This window comes from Pseudophryne corroboree, chromosome 11, assembly GCF_028390025.1.
Source record: "Pseudophryne corroboree isolate aPseCor3 chromosome 11, aPseCor3.hap2, whole genome shotgun sequence".
Lineage (NCBI taxonomy): Eukaryota > Metazoa > Chordata > Amphibia > Anura > Myobatrachidae > Pseudophryne > Pseudophryne corroboree.
This window is the reverse complement of record NC_086454.1, coordinates 95538190-95557794: the sequence shown is the minus strand read 5'-3', so window position 1 is coordinate 95557794 and position 19605 is coordinate 95538190. Positions and strand designations below refer to the sequence as shown.

The 19605-nt window shown below is 47.6% G+C and overlaps 1 protein-coding gene across 1 annotated transcript in view; it reads left to right on the top strand.

The window, feature by feature from the left end:
• LOC134968953 (transmembrane protein 178B) overlaps positions 1–19328 on the top strand; it is a 36136-nt gene extending 16808 nt beyond the window's left edge. Inside the window, exons 3-4 of the mRNA XM_063944589.1 lie at positions 9808–9945; positions 18172–19328. Of these exons, the coding sequence (XP_063800659.1) occupies positions 9808–9945; positions 18172–18416 (383 nt within the window). The 3' untranslated portion in view covers positions 18417–19328. The remainder of the gene's footprint in view (positions 1–9807; positions 9946–18171) is intronic.
• Positions 19329–19605: the final 277 nt, after the last annotated feature.

The following is a 19605-nucleotide window of genomic DNA, read 5'->3' as shown; positions in this document are numbered from 1 at the left end:
CCCCCTCCCCAATATGCCCCCCTGTACAGACCTCCCATGGCTTGGCTATGTGTTCTGTACCTATATGCACAGACTGCACAGAGCAGGGCGCCTCCTGAGTCCCTTCATCAGTGACACACACATGATGTGTCACGTGACGCTGGAGAGAATAGGAAGTAGGGAGCAACTCTGTTCTGTATGCAGTCTGTGCATGCAGAACGCTGAACTGTGGCAGGCTGGCAACCCCCGTCCACGCTGAGCACCTGTTCTTGGCAAGTGCAGGGTCAGACTGATCCTTTGCAGGGGCCTTTCTGTGGGGGGGAGGGAGGAGGGCTTAATCTGGGCCTTTACATGCACAAAAGCTAAAGAGAAAATGTTGTAACCCAGACAGTAGGAAAAGGGGGGGCATGTATCAAATCCTGGAGATAGCTAAAGTACCAACCAATATCAGCTTCTAATTGTAATTTCTTTTTCGGGGTTCATGGTATCTACAGGGATAACCTTGGATATGGGTAGTGGAGACCAGGATGCTCATTGATGATCATTCAGCGCCTAGTAGTCCAGGGGATGCCAGCGTTGATGCTCCTACACCCCAACCGGGCCGCCACACCACAAGTGGGTCAGTAATTTCGGCGGGACCCACTGGAACACTTCTACTATGGAGGCACAGGGGTCACCCAGGACTGCACAGGACACAAATGGTGGACAGGTAAAGTGGGTTCCCACTTGCGGGACCCGCGCATTGTGCAGTCCTATGCCGCTGGCCCCGTTGCTCTTAGACTACGGACGCACTAGACCACTAAGGCTTTATGATTACTGGTGCTGGGGATCGTCATTACAGGCCAGGAGTACCGGTGGTGGAAATCAGCAAAGGGGAGGTCAGCACTTCCCAGCCCAGGTCGCCATTCCACTGTGGTCTCCCCACCCTGGGCTGCTCATCCCTCATCCTCCTACACAAAGATGCTAGGCAGCCATAGCTGAGCTCTGCAGGTCTCCAATAGCATTGAGTTTCCCTGTATACCTCTCCTCACTGTCAGGTTGTATACAACCTGCATCCTGCCACATGGCTGAATGGTTGATCTCAGTGCTCATTGCAGTTAAGATTGTATTTCTGCATTGTATGTGACTTATGCTAGTGCTGCTGCTTGTACTTTTGTCTTTTCTTACTGTACATGATAATTGCTTTCCCTGTACTTTCACTCTTATTAAGTGACCTGTGAATACTGGTGTGGTTTGGATTTACTCTGCCCCACATTGCATTGTATTTGTGAAGGCTTTTTGTCACATACTGATCCAGTTACACACTGCACATTACCATATTGTATGTGTACACTCCTTACAGCCATGTCTAGCAAAAGCAAGGCGATGCAGACTGGGGCACCTACATTGGTAGCATGTAATACCTGCAACATGGAGGTTTTACCACAGGATTTATCACAGGATGGTCTGGTGCCTCCGAGCACGTCAGCCCCCCCAGTTCCAGTACAAGAGCCTCCATGTTTTTTTTAATCTTCTCTACTGGCAAATATTGCTGACTATATTGCTACCCCACCTGTGGCTCTCCCTATGGGTCTACCACATCCAACACAACCCACAATGCCCCCCCGCCCCATGGGCTTCCAGCAGCCATTACAGCCTGTTTATCAGGCTATTGCAGCCCCACCCATCCCTCCCTATGGTTGGACCCCTTCTCTAACTCTGTACAGAGGGCCTAATTCAGATCTGATCGTAGATGTGCTAAATTTAGCACATCTACGATCATTTACTCAGACGTACGGGGGGACGCCCAGTATAGGGCTAGTCCGCCCCGCATGTCTGGCTCTGCCACCCCCTGCCTGCATAGCTCCTGCACGCCGGCAGGGAACTACCAGCCGCGTCCTGGGTCACAGCGGCTGCATGTGATGTTACGCAGCCACCGCGGCCCTCCCCTGCAACGGTCTGGACACGCCTGCGTTGTCCGTAACGCGCCCCACAATCAGCGTTCTAACGACGGCGCGACCCCTCCTGCCCCGTGACCGCCTCTGTCTGTCAATCAGGCATAGGCGATCGCAGCCCAGAGATGCTTTTAGCATCTCACTGGGCTCCCGGGGTGCGCTTGAGCACTCCACAAAGAAATTCAGAATGCGATTGCTGCCGCTGCAGCGATCCAGTCTGTATTACCCCCAGAGTCTGGCTGCTTCCTCTGCTGCATTTCAGCACTTAGTACAGGGCCAGGTAGCACTGCCTGCACCTACTGCCACTAAGCATACTGTGCCTTCCTCACAGTCTATGCCACTCTTTGATTCTGAAGACTCATCTGCTCCTGCAGATCAAGCTGAGATTTCTGATGCAGAGTCCCCCTCAGGGGATGAGGAGGTAAACCCCAAACTTCATCTGGCTGCATTAATTAGGGTGGTTAAATTCTCACTTCAGCTAAAAGACACTGAACCAGCCCCTATCAGCTCCTTTTACCCGTTACCCGCAACTGATTGTGCAAAATGGGAAAATCCACCTTCGGTAGATGCTCATGTGACACATTAATTAAAAGTTCCATCCTCCCTATCCCGACTGTTCTCTCTACTGAATAGACTACTGGATGCGTGTCTTAAATATTTGTACTGCCTTACAGGAGCCACAGCCAGACTGATTATGGCTACAGCCTGGGTGGCTAAAGCCATAGAAACCTGGGCTGACAACCATGAACACAGTTTCCCATCTGAGCCTACCACAGAACAATTGTCTCTTATTGCCAGTGTTAGGTATGCGGCATATTACACTGATGAAGCTACTTTGGATTCGGTTCTGTTATCCTCCAAAGCTTCTGCTGCTTCCACTGCAGCACGCTGCATAGTTTGGCTCCATTCCTGGAAAGTGGATTTGGACGCCAAGAAGGCCCTGGAAGCTCTGCCATACTCGGGCAATTTCCTATTTGGACTGGAACTGGACAAAATTGTTGAGAAACTGGCAACCACCAAAACAGCTTGCCTACCCTCGGCTTCTTCAGTGCTGCATCAGACTTCGTCCTTTCCATCCACAACGCAAGGCCAAGGGTCAGACCTTTCCAAGACTATCTCACGTAGTCAAGGCGTCCAAACCCAAAACCAAGTGGGCCTGGGCTGCTTGATGTACAATTACCAAGCCGGAGGATAAACTGCCAGTCTGACGGAACCGGCCTCACCTGGGGGAGGCCGACTTCTTCAATTCACCCATGCATGGTGTCAAATAACTACAGATGCCTGGGTACAAGAAGTGGTCTCTCACCGGTATGCTTTCTGAAGAGTCCTCCCAGACAGTACTTTCCTACCACTCCATCGACAGACCTTGGCAAAGCTCAGGCGCTGAAGGGAGTCATTCTCTCCTTGCTACAGTCATGTGTCATTATCCCTGTTCCATGATCGCAACAGGGCCAGGGATTCTACAACACTCTTTTTGGTTCAGAAACTTAATGGGTCATACCGTCCCATTCTGAATCTGAAGTTACTCAACAAATAACTCAAGGTACCCAAATTTCCGTATGGAGACTCTCCATTCCATTGTCCTGTCTATGCAACCTGTTGATTACATGGTCTCCCTGAATATACAGGATGCGTATCTCCATGTACCTATAGCACCCTGTCATCAACAATATCTCAGCTTTGCTGTCCTACGGCAGCATTTCCAATTCCAGGCCTTGCCCCTCAGGGTGTTCACCAAGCTCATGGCGGTGATGGCGGCTCACCTCCAGCGACAGGGAATTCGAATACTCCCTTACTTAGACGACCTCTTCCTTCTCTGGAGGTACAGTCTCTGGAGGTACTGTACCATCACCTACAGGTGACAATGTCGTTGCTGCAGAGGATGCTTCACCTCAGTGCACTACTGGATGCCGACGTACAATGCATCTTCCTTCATCTGGACAAGGTGAGAGCAGTACAGTTGCGCATCCGCAGTCTACTTCACAGGCAAAGGGTCTCAATCAATTCGGCAATGCAGACCCTAGGTTCCATGGTATCCACTTTCGATATGGTGGAATACGCCCAATTTCACTCCAGGCCTCTACAGCACCTGATACTCTCCAGATGGAATAGTCTACTGCAACAGATCGTGGGGATAATTCAGAGTTGATTGCAGCAGCAAATTTGTTAGCAGTTGGGCGAAACCATGTGCACTGCAGGGGGGGCAGATATAACATTTGCAAAGAGAGTTAGGTTTGGGTGGGTTATTTGGTTTCTGTGCAGGGTAAATACTGGCTGCTTTATTTTTACACTGCAATTTAGATTTCAATTTGAACACACCCCACCCAAATCTAACTCTCTCTGCACACTATATCTCACCCCCCCCCCCCCACCCCTCTGCAGTGCACATGGTTTTGCCCAACTGCTAACAAATTTGCTGCTGCGATCAACTCTGAATTACCGCCCAAATCTCAGACACTGATTCTGCTGCTGGAGGTTCAGGCGTCCCTCTCATGGTGGCTACTGACATCCAACCTGGACAAGGGGCGGCCATTCTGGGTCCCTCACTGAATGCTTCTCACCACAGACGCCAGTCTCTGGGGTTGGGGAGCTGTCACGGGCAGTCACTCCTTTCAGGGTCGCTGGTCTCTGATGGAAAGAGAACTCCTGATCAACGTCCTGGAACTTCGGGCACTGTACCGGGCCCTTCAAATGGCTCAGGAACTTCTACAGGGTTCTCCTGTATAACTCCAAATCGACAGGGAGGCACTCGCAGTGCAGCATCGATGCAGGAAGTAACTTGGATTCTCGCCTGGGCGGAACTCCATATTGCGTTTGTCTCCGCAATATTCATTCCGAGCAGTCCTCAACTGGGAAGCACATTTTCTCAGTCGTCAGGATGTTCACGCCGGAGAGTGAGCTCTTCATCCAGACATCTTTCAACTTTTAGTGCACAAATGGGGTCTTCAAGACGTGGATCTCATGGCCTCCAGACACAACCACAAAGTTCCAGTGTTTGGGGCCAGGACAAGAGATCCGGGAGCGAGCTTCGTGATGGCTCTCACAGTCCCATGGACCTTTTGTCTGGCATATCTCTTCCCCCCAGTGTCTCTCCTTCTCAGAGTACTTCGCCAGTTCAAGGAGGACGGCGGCACGCTCATCCTCGTGGCTCCGGCATGGCCCAGATGCCATTAGTTCACAGATCTTCAATATATCTCTCTATAGACAAGCCCTTCCCTCTGCATCTCCGTCCAGACCTGCTCTCTCAGGGACTCTGTCTACATCCAAACCTGCCTAGTTTGTCTGTGATGGCGTGGCTTGAAACATCCCTCCTAAGGGACAAAGGCTTTTCTGGGGCGATGGTTCAAACTTCTGCCCACATGTTTCTTAGGTTCTATGCCTTTCATATGTTTGCCTCTCAGGATGCAAACTTTGGCCGCAATGTCCTACTTTCAGCTTAGGAGTGTTCCCTCCCTATTACAACTGCTTTGGGACATTCCAATGGTATCCCTGTGGAGACCATGGACTCCGAAGAAGAAAAGAGTTATGGTACTACTTACCTTTTGTTAACTCTTTCTCTTTGAGGTCCATGGGAACCCTAGGGTGCCCACCCTGACACACCTAGCTTTAATGGGTTGCCTTTCTGGTCACCAGTTCCCTTCTCTATGAGAGTGTGTTTTCCTGTTTCTACCATTCTTCCTTCTCTCCTCTCTCCAACTTCTGCTTGTTAACTAAAACTGAACTACCTGAGCATAGGGGCGCGGTCTTAGGGGAGAGGAGCCTAATGCATCCTGGGAGGCCCGCAAGCTTATGCTGTTCGGTGCCAGTCCTGGTCTTCACCAGCCATATCCAATGTTATCCCTGTGGATCTCATGGACATCGAAGAAAAAGAGTTAACATAGGTAAGTTTTACCATAACTCTTTCTTTTTACAGGTTTTGTTAGAAAAATTACAGAAGCTTGTTGCTATGGGCAACTTCTCCACTTTATCTCTCTCCTAGATTTGATAAATCTCCCACCTAATAGCTATCTAGACAAAAGGGCAATAGTAAGACTAAAGTCATAGGGCGAGAGGCATCAGTCAGTAGTTTGCGGGCAAACCTCCAAAAATTGAAATAACCAAAAATTAATTTGGAAGGGGCGCTTTAAGTTATGGCTCCAATTTGTATATAGCAGCTGTCTGTATAGGACAGTCACACCTATAACAGTACATAAATAAAAATAAACTAATCAAAGATAAGACAGCGCTGACTGAAATGAATTGTAAAATTAAAATATATTTAATAAATCTTTAAAAAAACATATATCAAAAATGATTAATATCTCACTGCTTTGATACATTCATAGTCACCATGCATGGATTGTGATTTGTAGGTTGCTTATTGGAATGTCCCTGTAGGATCCGCACATTTCAAATGTCCCTTATCCTGGGGTTGTAGCACAGTCCCCTGGCCGAATTTTAAGTTGAAGACAACGCTGGAGGATTATCTGTCCCAGTGATATAAGCAGTACAACGGGGAAGTCCTCACCAGTATTGCGTAGCCGTCTTTCGGGTTCGGTCCTTGTTCGTGGATTTAGGGTGTAAATAGCGCTATTTTCCAGTGTCCATAGGGTTCCAAGTGTAGAAAAATATCCAATGCAGGTGATTTAGGCTAACACCTCAGGATAAGGGACATTTGAAATTAGTTTATTTTTATTTAAACCTCCAAAAATGCTGTTTTCTTAGGTTTGGCCACTTACTGCTTATGCAGGAATGGACCCAGTGGGTAGAAGCCTATGGGTTTCTATTCGTGTTTTCCCTGAGAGGGATCTAGTTGGCGGATCTCCACCCTGGCAGAGCGTGCATTACTTGACGCATGCGCAGAAGAGCTCCCGGGTCCTAAACCCAGTGGTCCCCACACTGCTACTGACAGCTCTCATCAGGAGAGCTGTCATTTGCTAAATTTTCACTCATACAGCATTAATAAACGCAGATATGCATGCGTTGAGTGGTGGGATGCCTCGCATTTAAAGTGCGATCCATCATGCATCCTGCCCAGAGTGAGATGATGTTGCTGAAGGAGACAATTGTCACATTTTACAATATAAAGTACTTTGGACAACATCATTAACCAAATAATTCAGCCAGTTACCAGAGGACGTTCCAGAGGTCTGGAAAAGAGTATGTGAAATCCTGCTGGTTAAAACAAGCCCGAGTGTGGAAAAACAATGGAAACACAAATGAAAGAAAAATTGTAGATTATCACCCAGCAATTAGCAAGAAGTCGATCATTTTAGAATCTACTGGGGGTGACCAAACCAACCCCATTCAGTTTCTGGACTGGGTGACTAAGGTAAAAGACTAAGGTAGAGCAGTGATCGTAGCTTGTCTTGCTTTTACTAAGACCCTGGACACTGTCTCACGAAGAAGATTGTTAAAGTGGAATTTTTGGGGTTGGATTCCAAACTGGTAGAATGGATAAGATATTGTCTGAAGCACTGGCAATGGAGAGTTGTAGAAATAGAGTACATTCACAGGAGAGAGTACCTCAAGTACTGTGGGGGATATCCAATTAGCCCCCGTAATTTACTGGGGCTAATTGTCCCACCGGGGGCTATCCTATTAGCCCCAATAAGCCGGCACAAGCTGCGGTTTATCGGGGGTTACCTGATCCTGCACCGGTGCTGGCTTCTGACAGCTCCCTCTGCAGCGCTGCAGTTCCGGATCCCTCTGGTCAGATGACCACTCCTCATGTGACCGGCGGCAGAGGAAGATGGGGGATTCGGTTCGTGGCATCCTGGCGGGGTTAAGCACCAAGTGCCAACTCCTGGTCCGTGGTGCCCTCCATGCAGCCCCAGCCTGCCGCTGCTGTGGCGGACAAGGTACACTGCAGGTCACCACGGTTATCATAGATTTTGTGAGGGAGGCGAAACCAAATCCCCGAAAACAGGGCAGTTTCTCACGAAAATACACAGGTTTCACTGAACCTGTGTGTTTTCAGCAGAAAGGGCATTTTTTTTTTATAGGCGATCTAATAGGATAAGATAGCCTGTAAAAAAAAATCAGTGCAACATCGGGGAAAATCACGGAAAACATTCATTTTTCGCACCCAATATTTTACCGGGGCTAATTGGATATCCCCTGTATCTCAAAATCTTGGACCAGTGCTCTATATTGGTGAGGTTGCTAATGGTATTGACGGGAAGGTCTGCTTTTTGCAGATGTCACTAAGATATACAGTAAGTTAGACCAGCCAGGGGTGTGAAGGTGTAAACCGAATGATTGATGGTCTTTGTATATTAGATGTTGGTGGTTAAGAAACAGGCAAATACAGTTTAACAACAAAACATGCCAGATTTTGCACTTGGGTCTTCAAATCCGAAAGTCTGAGCAGAAGGAGGATCTAGAAGTACATATTTCAGGAGACTTAAGCTGGGCACACACTATAAGATATATCAAGCTATATATCATTTAGACGCGGATCAGAATAATATATCGTACACATTGTATAATGTGTACCCTCCATCTGTCATACTCGGCTGATGTTTATTGAATCGTCCCATTTGATGAGCTGCACGTCCAGTGTGACTATTCCACGGTCAACCTCGGTGTAGTTACATGCAGCATATAACGATACATCTTGCAGTCATACAGCGGATCATTTAGTGTGTACGATAGATACGATGTATTGTTATCGCATTGCTGGGTCGCACCCATGCATGGTATGTAACCAGCTTTAAAGTTCTGCAAACAATGCAGCAAAGCAATGGAGAAGTTCAGTTGGATGCAAGGTCTTCTAGAGACAGGAACTACAGTATGTTGGCCATAGACTGCATAATACTACAGACAACCAGAGCTAATGGACATGGGGAGAAGGGACAGGACCATAATCTGTGCGCCCCCATAGACTGCAAGATATATAGAGGCCATCTATATTCTAGCATGGAATAGTCTAAACGAGGGTTAGGAGGATTGGACAGGTTTGATGATCAAATCAAAGTATCCCACCCATTTTCGGCCGATTATGATCCATGTCCATACCCTGAATGATAATTATAGTTTAGAACAGTTGTTTCATCGGCTGATCTGTACAATTAACGTCCAACGTTTAGCCAGCTTTATTAGCAGAAAGAGAAGAGGAGGTGGTGCCACTATGTAAGTGGCTGTTGATATCCCACCTGGATTACTGTGTTCAGGACTAGAGGCCATACTGTGTCTCCACATGGAGGTAGAAGAGGGTAAAAAGAGGAGTGTGGAGGTGTATGATACAAATGGTTAAATATAGAAGAAGAAATCGTTCTATAAAGGTAACTGAAGAAGAGGACATGCACTTACTAAAACTGTAGGGTAGCATGTTTAGGTGAAACTATAGAAACCGATAGTTCACCAAAGGGTAGGGAACAGGTAGGATAGCCTCCCAGGTGGTAAATACTAGTACAATGGGGGGATTTAAGCACAGTTGGAATAGACATAAGGTTACACTTGAGTAACTCAAGGATCAGATATGTGCAGTTGTATTCAATACTTCTACTTAAAATTGCAACACTTGGAGATGTATCAACCCTTGAAGATATACTAACCAATCAGCATTTAACTGTCATTTTTAAACGCAGCCTGTAAAATGGCAAGTTAGAAGCTGATTGGCTGGTACTTTAACTTTCATCAAGGTTTGATCTATCTCCCTCTAAGTCATCTCTGTCACATTATCTGCACTCCATGTACTAAGTATGTCCCTGTCTGTTTTGTATGTCAGCAACCACATTATGTTAGCAATTAGACAAGCTACAGATCATTATCACATTGTTAGCTTAAGTCTCTGTAGTAATGTATGAGGGATTATCTAATGCCCCAGGTCTAACCCCGTATTCGTATACACCGACTGATACTTTCATTCCAATTGACAAACATTATATTGTCTTGTTTTTCCTTCTCCCAGATCTGCGCCGGATGACTGCTGGTTTCATAGGAATGGCAATCTCTATCATTCTCTTTGGGTGGCTGATAGGCGTGCTGGGCTGCTGTAAGCAGCATGACCTAATGCAATATGTGGCTGGGCTGCTATTTCTCATGGGAGGTGAGGAGACTTTTCACTCCACTCCAGGTTGGCCGGTATAAGCTAATTATCAGCTATTGACTTGTCTGTTAACAAAGAGATCATAGATTGATGGCAGGCTGAGGACGTTGGGGGATGGGGATGGGGATGGGGGGGGGGGGGGGGGGGGGCGGATGTTCTTGCTCAACTACAACCACAGCCATTGTAGGACCATCCTCAAAAATGTCCTTGTTACACTAGTTATAATCTCATTATCGCTTTAAGAAACACATTATTTTTATTTGAAGGTGAACACAGAGGTAGAATCTTGTTTTTCCTATTGTAGCATTTGTTGCTTATTTTCCCATTACAAAATCAATACATTTGTTATTTTTAATACTGAAGACTGTACAAATGTGTCCACATACGGGGTAATTCAGAGTTGTTGGCAAACCCCAAAAATTTGTAATTGGACAAAACCCAAATGTAAATCTCTCTGCACATGTTACATCTGCCCCACATGCAGTGCAACATGGTTTTGCCCATTTTCTAACTTTTTTGGTTCGCTAACAACTCTGAATAACCCCCATACTCGATATCCTAAAATTGCGGCTTATAGCCCCATTTGGCACAACGCAGACTATGCATTATTATGCTACCATATACCAATTAGTTTGCTACAAAAAATGGTAATCCAAAATACAGTAATTACTACCCATTTAACGAATTAACAGAAAGTTCTCCATCATGGGAATCTCTAGCTGCGACGGAGCATCCAAGGGCAGGATTCAATTAGCAGATGTAATTTACCGTGCGGAGAAAAGGGTGGTAGCCTTGGGCTTTAACTCCTGAGGTTACTCAATTACAGCACCTGTTCTTGTGCGGTAATTTTGCAGCTGACACGTGTTAACCCATAGATTCCGGGAAAAGTATTCGGAGCTATGGTTTAATGCATTCGCAGCACCCGCGATAAGAGCACTTACCGCAAATTTCTGTCAGAACCTCCTTCAGATTCGAACAGAACGACGCATTGAGTGCAGCCTGCAAGCTGTAATTGAATAGCCCTGGCAGATCAGTTAGCCCGTAGCTAATAAAATCCAGCCCTTAGTTGCGCTATATGGTGCAAGGATAGGTTTATGAGGACTTGTCTGTATCACAGGTTGATAATAGTCACTGACTGCAGTTGCAAACAGGGACACACTTTAAATGAAGTATTTAGATGAAGATAAGTAGAAGTTTCCTTTATAAACACTAATATTATCTGTATGTAAATAACCAGATTATTACTTTTGATTAGCAAAATCATACCTGTGGCGTTTATTGTGTAACTGAATTGGAGGCGTTCCACTACACCTTATATCCTGATGATCGGCCTTGAGGCACATCATGGGGGTCATTCCGAGTTGTTCGCTCGCAAGCTGCTTTTAGCAGCTTTGCACACGCTAAGCCGCCGCCTACTGGGAGTGAATCTTAGCTTATCAAAATTGCGAACGTAAGATTAGCAGAATTGCGAATAGACACTTCTTAGCAGTTTCTGAGTAGCTCCAGACTTACTCGGCATCTGCGATCAGTTCAGTCAGTGTCGTTCCTGGTTTGACGTCACAAACACACCCAGCGTTCGCCCAGACACTCCTCCGTTTCTCCAGCCACTCCCGCGTTTTTCCCAGAAACGGTAGCGTTTTTTCACACACACCCATAAAACGGCCAGTTTCCGCCCAGAAACACCCACTTCCTGTCAATCACACTACGATCACCAGAACAAAGAAAAAACCTTGTAATGCCGTGAGTAAAATACCTAACTGCATAGCAAATTTACTTGGCGCAGTCGCACTACGGACATTGCGCATGCGCATTAGCGACTAATCGCTCCGTTGCGAGAAAAAAATAACGAGCGAACAACTCGGAATGACCCCCCATATACCACAATATATGTGTCCAGCTGGGGTGTTCATCAATTGGGCCAAAGGCGTTAATTTGAACAAGTAAGGGCACCAATCAGGCCACACACTTCCCACAGTATACGTATTGGCGGGCATTCAATTATTGGTGATGGACGCAAGGAAGTGGTGTTACCACCATTTCCCTGGCACCATGCAACCTCTTACATTTATTTACCTCTGTGTTTGTTTTTTTATTTATGTAACATTTTTCACACATCTTTCACTTTTTGTACCCTTTTTAACAATGATTAGCTAATCTCACCTTTTAAACACTCTGACACTTTACTGCTGTCCTCTTTCTAATAGCAGCTACTTTCACTTACCTAACAGTTGATTTTTCACTATTATCCTTTATTTCTCTAACGTCCTAGTGGATGCTGGGGACTCCGTAAGGACCATGGGGAATAGACGGGCTCCGCAGGAGACTGGGCACTCTAAGAAAGATTTAGTACTACTGGTGTGCACTGGCTCCTCCCTCTATGCCCCTCCTCCAGACCTCAGTTAGAATCTGTGCCTGGCCAGAGCTGGGTGCTCCTAGTGGGCTCTCCTGAGCTTGCTAGAAAAAAAAGTATTTTGTCAGGCTTTTTATTTTCAGAGAGCTTCTGCTGGCAACAGACTCTCTGCTACAAGGGACTGAGGGGAGAGAAGCAAACCTACTCACGGCAGCTAGGTAGCGCTTCTTAGGCTACTGGACACCATTAGCTCCAGAGGGATCGAACACAGGTACCTAACCTTGATCGTCAGTTCCCGGAGCCGCGCCGCCGTCCCCCTCGCAGAGCCAGAAGAACAGAAGCAGCAGAAGCATGAAGACATCGAAATCGGCGGCTGAAGACTCCTGTCTTCACTTAAGGTAGCGCACAGCACTGCAGCTGTGCGCCATTGCTCCCACAGCACACCGCACACTCCGGTCACTGTAGGGTGCAGGGCGCAGGGGGGGGCGCCCTGGGCAGCAATAAATTACCTTTTTGGCAAAAATAGACATATATACAGTCTGGGACTGTATATATGCCCGAGCCCCCGCCATTTTTTACACATTAAAGCGGGACAGAAGCCCGCCGCTGAGGGGGCGGGGCCTTCTTCCTCAGCACACCAGCGCCATTTTCTCTTCACAGCTCCGCTGGAAGGACGCTCCCCAGGCTCTCACCTGCAGTATACAGGTGCAATAGAGGGTAAAAAAGAGAGGGGGGGCACATAAATTTAGGCGCAGAAATATATTTAACAGCCGCTACGGGGTAAACACTAAGGTACAGTGTAATCCCTGGGTTATATAGCGCTGGGGTGTGTGCTGGCATACTCTCTCTCTGTCTCCCCAAAAGCCTTTGTGGGGTCCTGTCCTCAGTCAGAGCATTCCCTGTGTGTGTGCTGTGTGTCGGTACGCCTGTGTCGACATGTTTGATGAGGAAGGATACGTGGAGGTAGAACAAGTGCAGCTGAGTGTGGTGTCGCCGCCGACGGTGCCGACACCTGATTGGATGGATATGTGGAAGGTGTTAAATGATAATGTAAACTCCTTGCATAACAGATTGGATAAAACTGTAACCTTGGGACAGTCAGGGTCTCAACCCTTGCCTGATCCTACAGCGCAGAGGCCGTCAGGGTCTCAAAAGCGCACACTATCACAGATAGTTGACACAGATGTCGACACGGAATCGGACTCCAGTGTCGATGACGATGAGGCAAAGTTGCAGCCTAAAATGACTAAAGCCATCCGCTACATGATTGTAGCAATGAAGGATGTATTACACATTTCTGAGGAAAATCCTGTCCCTGACAAGAGGATTTATATGTATGGGGAGAAAAAGCATGAAGTGACTTTCCCCCCCTTCACATGAATTAAATGAATTATGTGAAAAAGCGTGGGATTCCCCTGACAGGAAGGTGATAATTTCCAAGAGATTACTTATGGCGTATCCTTTCCCGCCAACGGACAGGTTACGCTGGGAATCCTCCCCTAGGGTAGACAAGGCGTTGACACGCTTGTCTAAGAAGGTGGCCCTGCCGTCTCAGGATACGGCCGCCCTAAAGGATCCTGCGGATAGAAAGCAGGAAGATATTCTGAAGTCTGTTTATACATACCGACTCTAAAAAACACATGGAGGTTTTACCTTATAAGGGTGAGGAATTGTTTGGGGACGGTCTCTCGGACCTAGTTTCCACAGCTACGGCTGGGAAGTCAAATTTCTTGCCTTATGTCCCTCCACAGCCTAAGAAAGCACCGTATTACCAAATGCAGTCCTTTCGTTCTCAGAAGAGCAAGAAGGTCAGAGGTGCGTCCTTTCTTGCCAGAGGCAGGGGTAGAGGAAAAAAGCTGCACCATACAGCTAGTTCCCATGAACAAAAGTCTTCCCCGGCTTCCACTAAATCCACCGCATGACGCTGGGGCTCCACAGGCGGAGCCGTGGGGGCGCGTCTCCGACATTTCAGCCACCAGTGGGTTCGCTCACAGGTGGATCCTTGGGCTATACAAGTTGTGTCTCAGGGATACAAGCTGGAATTCGAGGTGACGCCCCCTCACCGTTACCTAAAATCGGCCTTACCAACTTCCCCCATGGTAAGGGAGATAGTGTTGGCGGCAATTCACAAACTTTTTCTCCAGCAGGTGGTGGTAGAGGTTCCCCCCCTTCAACGGGGAAGGGGCTACAATTCTACTATGTTTGTGGTACCGAAACCGGACGGTTCGGTCAGGCCCATTTTAAATTTAAAATCCCTGAACATTTATCTGAAGAAATTCAAGTTCAAAATGGAATCGCTCAGAGCGGTCATTGCAAGCCTGGAAGAGGGGGATTTTATGGTGTCTCTGGACATCAAGGATGCTTACTTGCATGTCCCCATTTATCCGCCTCATCAGGAGTACCTCAGGTTTGTGGTACGGGACTGTCATTACCAATTCCAGACGTTGCCGTTTGGCCTGTCCACGGCTCCGAGAGTTTTTACCAAGGTGATGGCGGAAATGATGGTGCTCCTTCGGAAGCAAGGGGTTACAATTATCCCATACTTGGACGATCTCCTCATAAAGGCGAGGTCCAGGGAGCAGTTGCTGATCAGCGTAGCACGCTCTCAGGAAGTGTTGCGTCAGCACGGCTGGATTCTGAACATTCCAAAGTCGCAGCTGATTCCTGCGACGCGTCTGCCCTTCCTGGGCATGATTCTGGACACAGACCAGAAGAAGGTGTTTCTCCCGGAGGAGAAGGCTCAGGAGCTCGTGACTCTGGTCAGAGACCTCCTAAAGCCAAAACAGGTGTCGGTGCATCACTGCACACGAGTCCTGGGAAAGATGGTGGCGTCATACGAAGCCATTCCCTTCGGCAGGTTCCATGCGAGGATCTTTCAGTGGGATCTGCTGGACAAGTGGTCCGGATCGCATCTTCAGATGCATCGGATGATCACCCTGTCCCCCAGGGCCAGGGTGTCTCTTCTGTGGTGGCTACAAGGTGCTCACCTCCTCGAGGGCCGCAGATTCGGCATACAGGACTGGGTCCTGGTGACCACGGATGCAAGCCTCCGAGGGTGGGGGGCAGTCACTCAAGGAAGAAACTTCCAAGGGCTGTGGTCAAGTCAGGAGACTTGTCTGCACATAAATATCCTGGAGCTACGGGCCATATACAATGCCCTGAGTCAAGCGGAGCCTCTGCTTCGAGACCAACCAGTGCTGATTCAGTCCGACAACATCACTGCAGTCGCTCATGTAAACCGCCAGGGCGGCACAAGAAGCAGGGTGGCAATGGCGGAAGCCACCAGGATTCTTCGTTGGGCGGAGAATCATGTGCAAGCACTGTCAGCAGTGTTCATTCCGGGAGTGGACAACTGGGAAGCAGACTTCCTCAGCAGACACGACCTCCACCCGGGAGAGTGGGGACTTCATCAAGAAGTCTTCACGCAGATTGTAAATCGATGGGAACTGCCACAGGTGGACATGATGGCGTCCCGCCTCAACAAAAAATTAAAGAGGTATTGCGCCAGGTCAAGGGACCCTCAGGCGATAGCTGTGGACGCACTGGTGACACCGTGGGTATTCCAGTCGGTCTATGTGTTTCCTCCTCTTCCTCTCATACCCAGGGTACTGAGAATCGTAAGAAAAAGAGGAGTGAGAACAATACTCATTGTTCCGGATTGGCCAAGAAGGACTTGGTACCCGGAACTGCAAGAAATGCTCACAGAGGACCCATGGCCTCTGCCTCTCAGACAGGACCTGTTGCAACAGGGGCCCTGTCTGTTCCAAGACTTACCGCGGCTGCGTTTGACGGCATGGTGGTTGAACGCAGGATCCTAGCAGAAAAGGGCATTCCGGACGCAGTTATTCCTACGCTGATAAAGGCTAGGAAGGACGTGACAGCAAAACATTATCACAGTATATGGCAAAAATATGTTGCTTGGTGTGAGGCCAGGAAGGCCCCTACAGAGGAATTCCAGCTGGGTCGATTCCTGCACTTCCTACAGTCAGGTGTGACTATGGGCCTAAAATTAGGGTCCATAAAGGTCCAGATTTCGGCCCTATCCATTTTCTTTCAAAAAGAACTGGCTTCACTGCCTGAGGTTCAGACGTTTGTTAAGGGAGTGCTGCATATTCAGCCTCCTTTTGTGCCACCAGTGGCACCTTGGGATCTTAACGTGGTCTTGGCTTTCCTGAAATCCCACTGGTTTGAGCCACTTAAGACAGTGGAGCTAAAGTATCTCACGTGGAAAGTGGTCATGCTGTTGGCCCTAGCCTCAGCTAGGCGTGTGTCAGATTTGGCGGCTTTGTCATGTAAAAGCCCCTATCTGGTTTTCCATATGGATAGGGCAGAATTGCGAACTCGTCCGCAGTTTCTGCCAAAGGTGGTGTCATCTTTTCATTTGAACCAACCCATTGTGGTGCCTGCGGCTACTCGTGACTTGGAGGATTCCAAGTTGCTTGATGTAGTCAGGGCTTTGAAGATCTATGTTGCCAGGACGGCTGGAGTCAGGAAAACTGACTCGCTGTTTATCCTGTATGCATCCAACAAGCTGGGTGCTCCTGCTTCAAAGCAAACCATTGCTCGCTGGATCTGTAACACGATTCAGCAGGCTCATTCTGCGGCTGGATTGCCGCATCCAAAATCAGTGAAAGCCCATTCCACAAGGAAGGTGGGCTCTTCTTGGGCGGCTGCCCGAGGGGTCTCGGCATTACAGCTTTGCCGAGCTGCTACTTGGTCGGGTTCAAACACATTTGCAAAGTTCTACAAGTTTGATACCCTGGCTGAGGAGGACCTGGTGTTTGCCCATTCGGTGCTGCAGAGTCATCCGCACTCTCCCGCCCGTTTGGAAGCTTTGGTATAATCCCCATGGTCCTTACGGAGTCCCCAGCATCCACTAGGACGTTAGAGAAAATAAGAATTTACTCACCGGTAATTATATTTCTCGTAGTCCGTAGTGGATGCTGGGCGCCCGTCCCAAGTGCGGACTTTCTGCAATACGTGTATATAGTTATTGCTTAATAAAGGGTTATGTTATGTTGGCATCCGTGGTTGATGCTTTGTTGTTGTTCATACTGTTAACTGGGTATGTTATCACAAGTTATACGGTGTGATTGGTGTGGCTGGTATGAGTCTTACCCTGGATTCCAAAATCCTTTCCTTGTAATGTCAGCTCTTCCGGGCACAGTTTCCTTAACTGAGGTCTGGAGGAGGGGCATAGAGGGAGGAGCCAATGCACACCAGTAGTACTTAATCTTTCTTAGAGTGCCCAGTCTCCTGCGGAGCCCGTCTATTCCCCATGGTCCTTACGGAGTCCCCAGCATCCACTACGGACTACAAGAAATAGAATAACCGGTGAGTAAATTCTTATTTTTTGTAGTGCCCTGGAGGGGTTTGGCTGGAGTGGTGTGGGGGTGCCCTGCGCCCCAGAAGCAAACCCCTATAATGTTAGGACCTGCCCAATGAGGTCACCTTGACAAATGGTGGGCAGGCTCATGATGTTGGCCAATCTTATGCCAAGAACTTTGGATATGATTTATGGTTTATTAAAATTCCAATGGTTGTATGGTGCACCTGCTCTCTTGTTTCTATGTTACAACATGCACCCTCCCAAGATCACAGATTTTTCCTTGCATGCCATAAAGGAGCAAAACACAATCTGCCATGTTGGGTTACTGTAATTATCAGTGATGGGTGCAGTATATCCCCGATATTTGAGTATCCCTTTCTTTCCCTATAGACTGAAGCGAATAAGGTCCTGTCCTTGTCTGGGGAAAAAAAAACATTTGCCCCCTTTTATAGCTATGCCCCAATCTTGTAATCTGTGCTATAGGGGCATACTTCCTATAGCAGGAATATATTCATACATACATTCACTCTTTTCTGTCTCCCCGCAGGAACCTGCTGCATTATCTCGCTCTGCACCTGCGTTGCCGGCATAAATTTCGAGCTCTCTCGGTACCCACGCTCTGTATATGGTTTACCAGAAGACATCAGCCACGGGTATGGCTGGTCAATGTTCTGTGCCTGGGGGGGGCTAGGACTCACCCTCCTCTCTGGATTCCTCTGCACCTTGGCGCCATCTCTCAGTGCTTCCCAATCCGCCGTTCACAAACCACGGCAGGAGAACGGAGCAGTGTGACCAGTGGATGGGAGCAGATGTGACAAGGCCTAGAAAAAGACACGCCACCAGGCTGAGGCACTCGTATCCTGCTAAGGAAGTTGTCCTGTTCAACTTGTGTGTTTTGGTCTGACCATGTGGTTGCTTGTGAAAATTACAGAGCTGTGAACTTCATGTTAACAAAGGGAATTGTGGGACAGTGTGATTAGGGGACATGTTGCACAGCCACAAGGGAAGAATGGACTTTCTCGCTACTGGGATGCAATGCAGGAGAAGTTCAACTTTTAGGTGCTGGGGTGAAAAATATCTAAAGAGGAACTAGAAACTACATCCTGTGCAGCAGAAATCTAGAGGCTCGATACAGCTGGATCTACAGGGATCCAACCCTAACCTTCTAGAGAAAATACTTTGCTCATTGTACAGAGACATTGACCGATCTGGAGCAGCTAATGGCCAATGCCTAAGGGTTTCAGTGTTTGGGGAATTTTGTATTCACATATATAGTAATGACAGGTAACTAATTTTTACATGTTTTAATACAAGTCCACAAAAACCGCCTTACACATCCATAATTAATTCCCTATTTCAAAAATTCTATTTGCAATTCCACGCTGAGTTTAGTGCCTTGGCACACAGCAGGGACTAGGGTACATGGGAAACATACAGACCTCCTGCCGTGCCTTCTAGTAGGTCCCATGAACCTGCAACATACTGAGGCTCCACCAGAGATGCTTCGTGGGGGGAATAAAGAAGATGTTGCTGCGACAAGCCGCCCAAGCGACGATTGCGGTTGGAGACTGAAATCCCATGCAGTTTGGGGGTTTGGGAGGTACAGGTGGGAGGAGGGGATTTTGTGGTCCTAGATCACCTTGTTTAGGTGATGTATTGTACATGTGGTCCCATCACAACTTATAAAAAGCACATAATAAAAGAGTTGATTGTCGGGTATTTCTTATAAGTACATGGTTGTCCCCCACATAATTCTTATAGGTACATTAAATGCAGTAAAATAACTTTTGTAAAGACCCTTTCATTTCCTATCCTAATAGTTAGGTATCCGATTGGTAGATCTAAAAGGTCTACAGTCAATTGGTCAACCCTAAATGGTTGACATGGGCAAGGTCAACATGTTAAAGGTAGACAGTACAAAATGTTGACTGGTTCAAAAGGTCGACATAACAATGGTCGACAAATAATTTTTTTTTTTTTC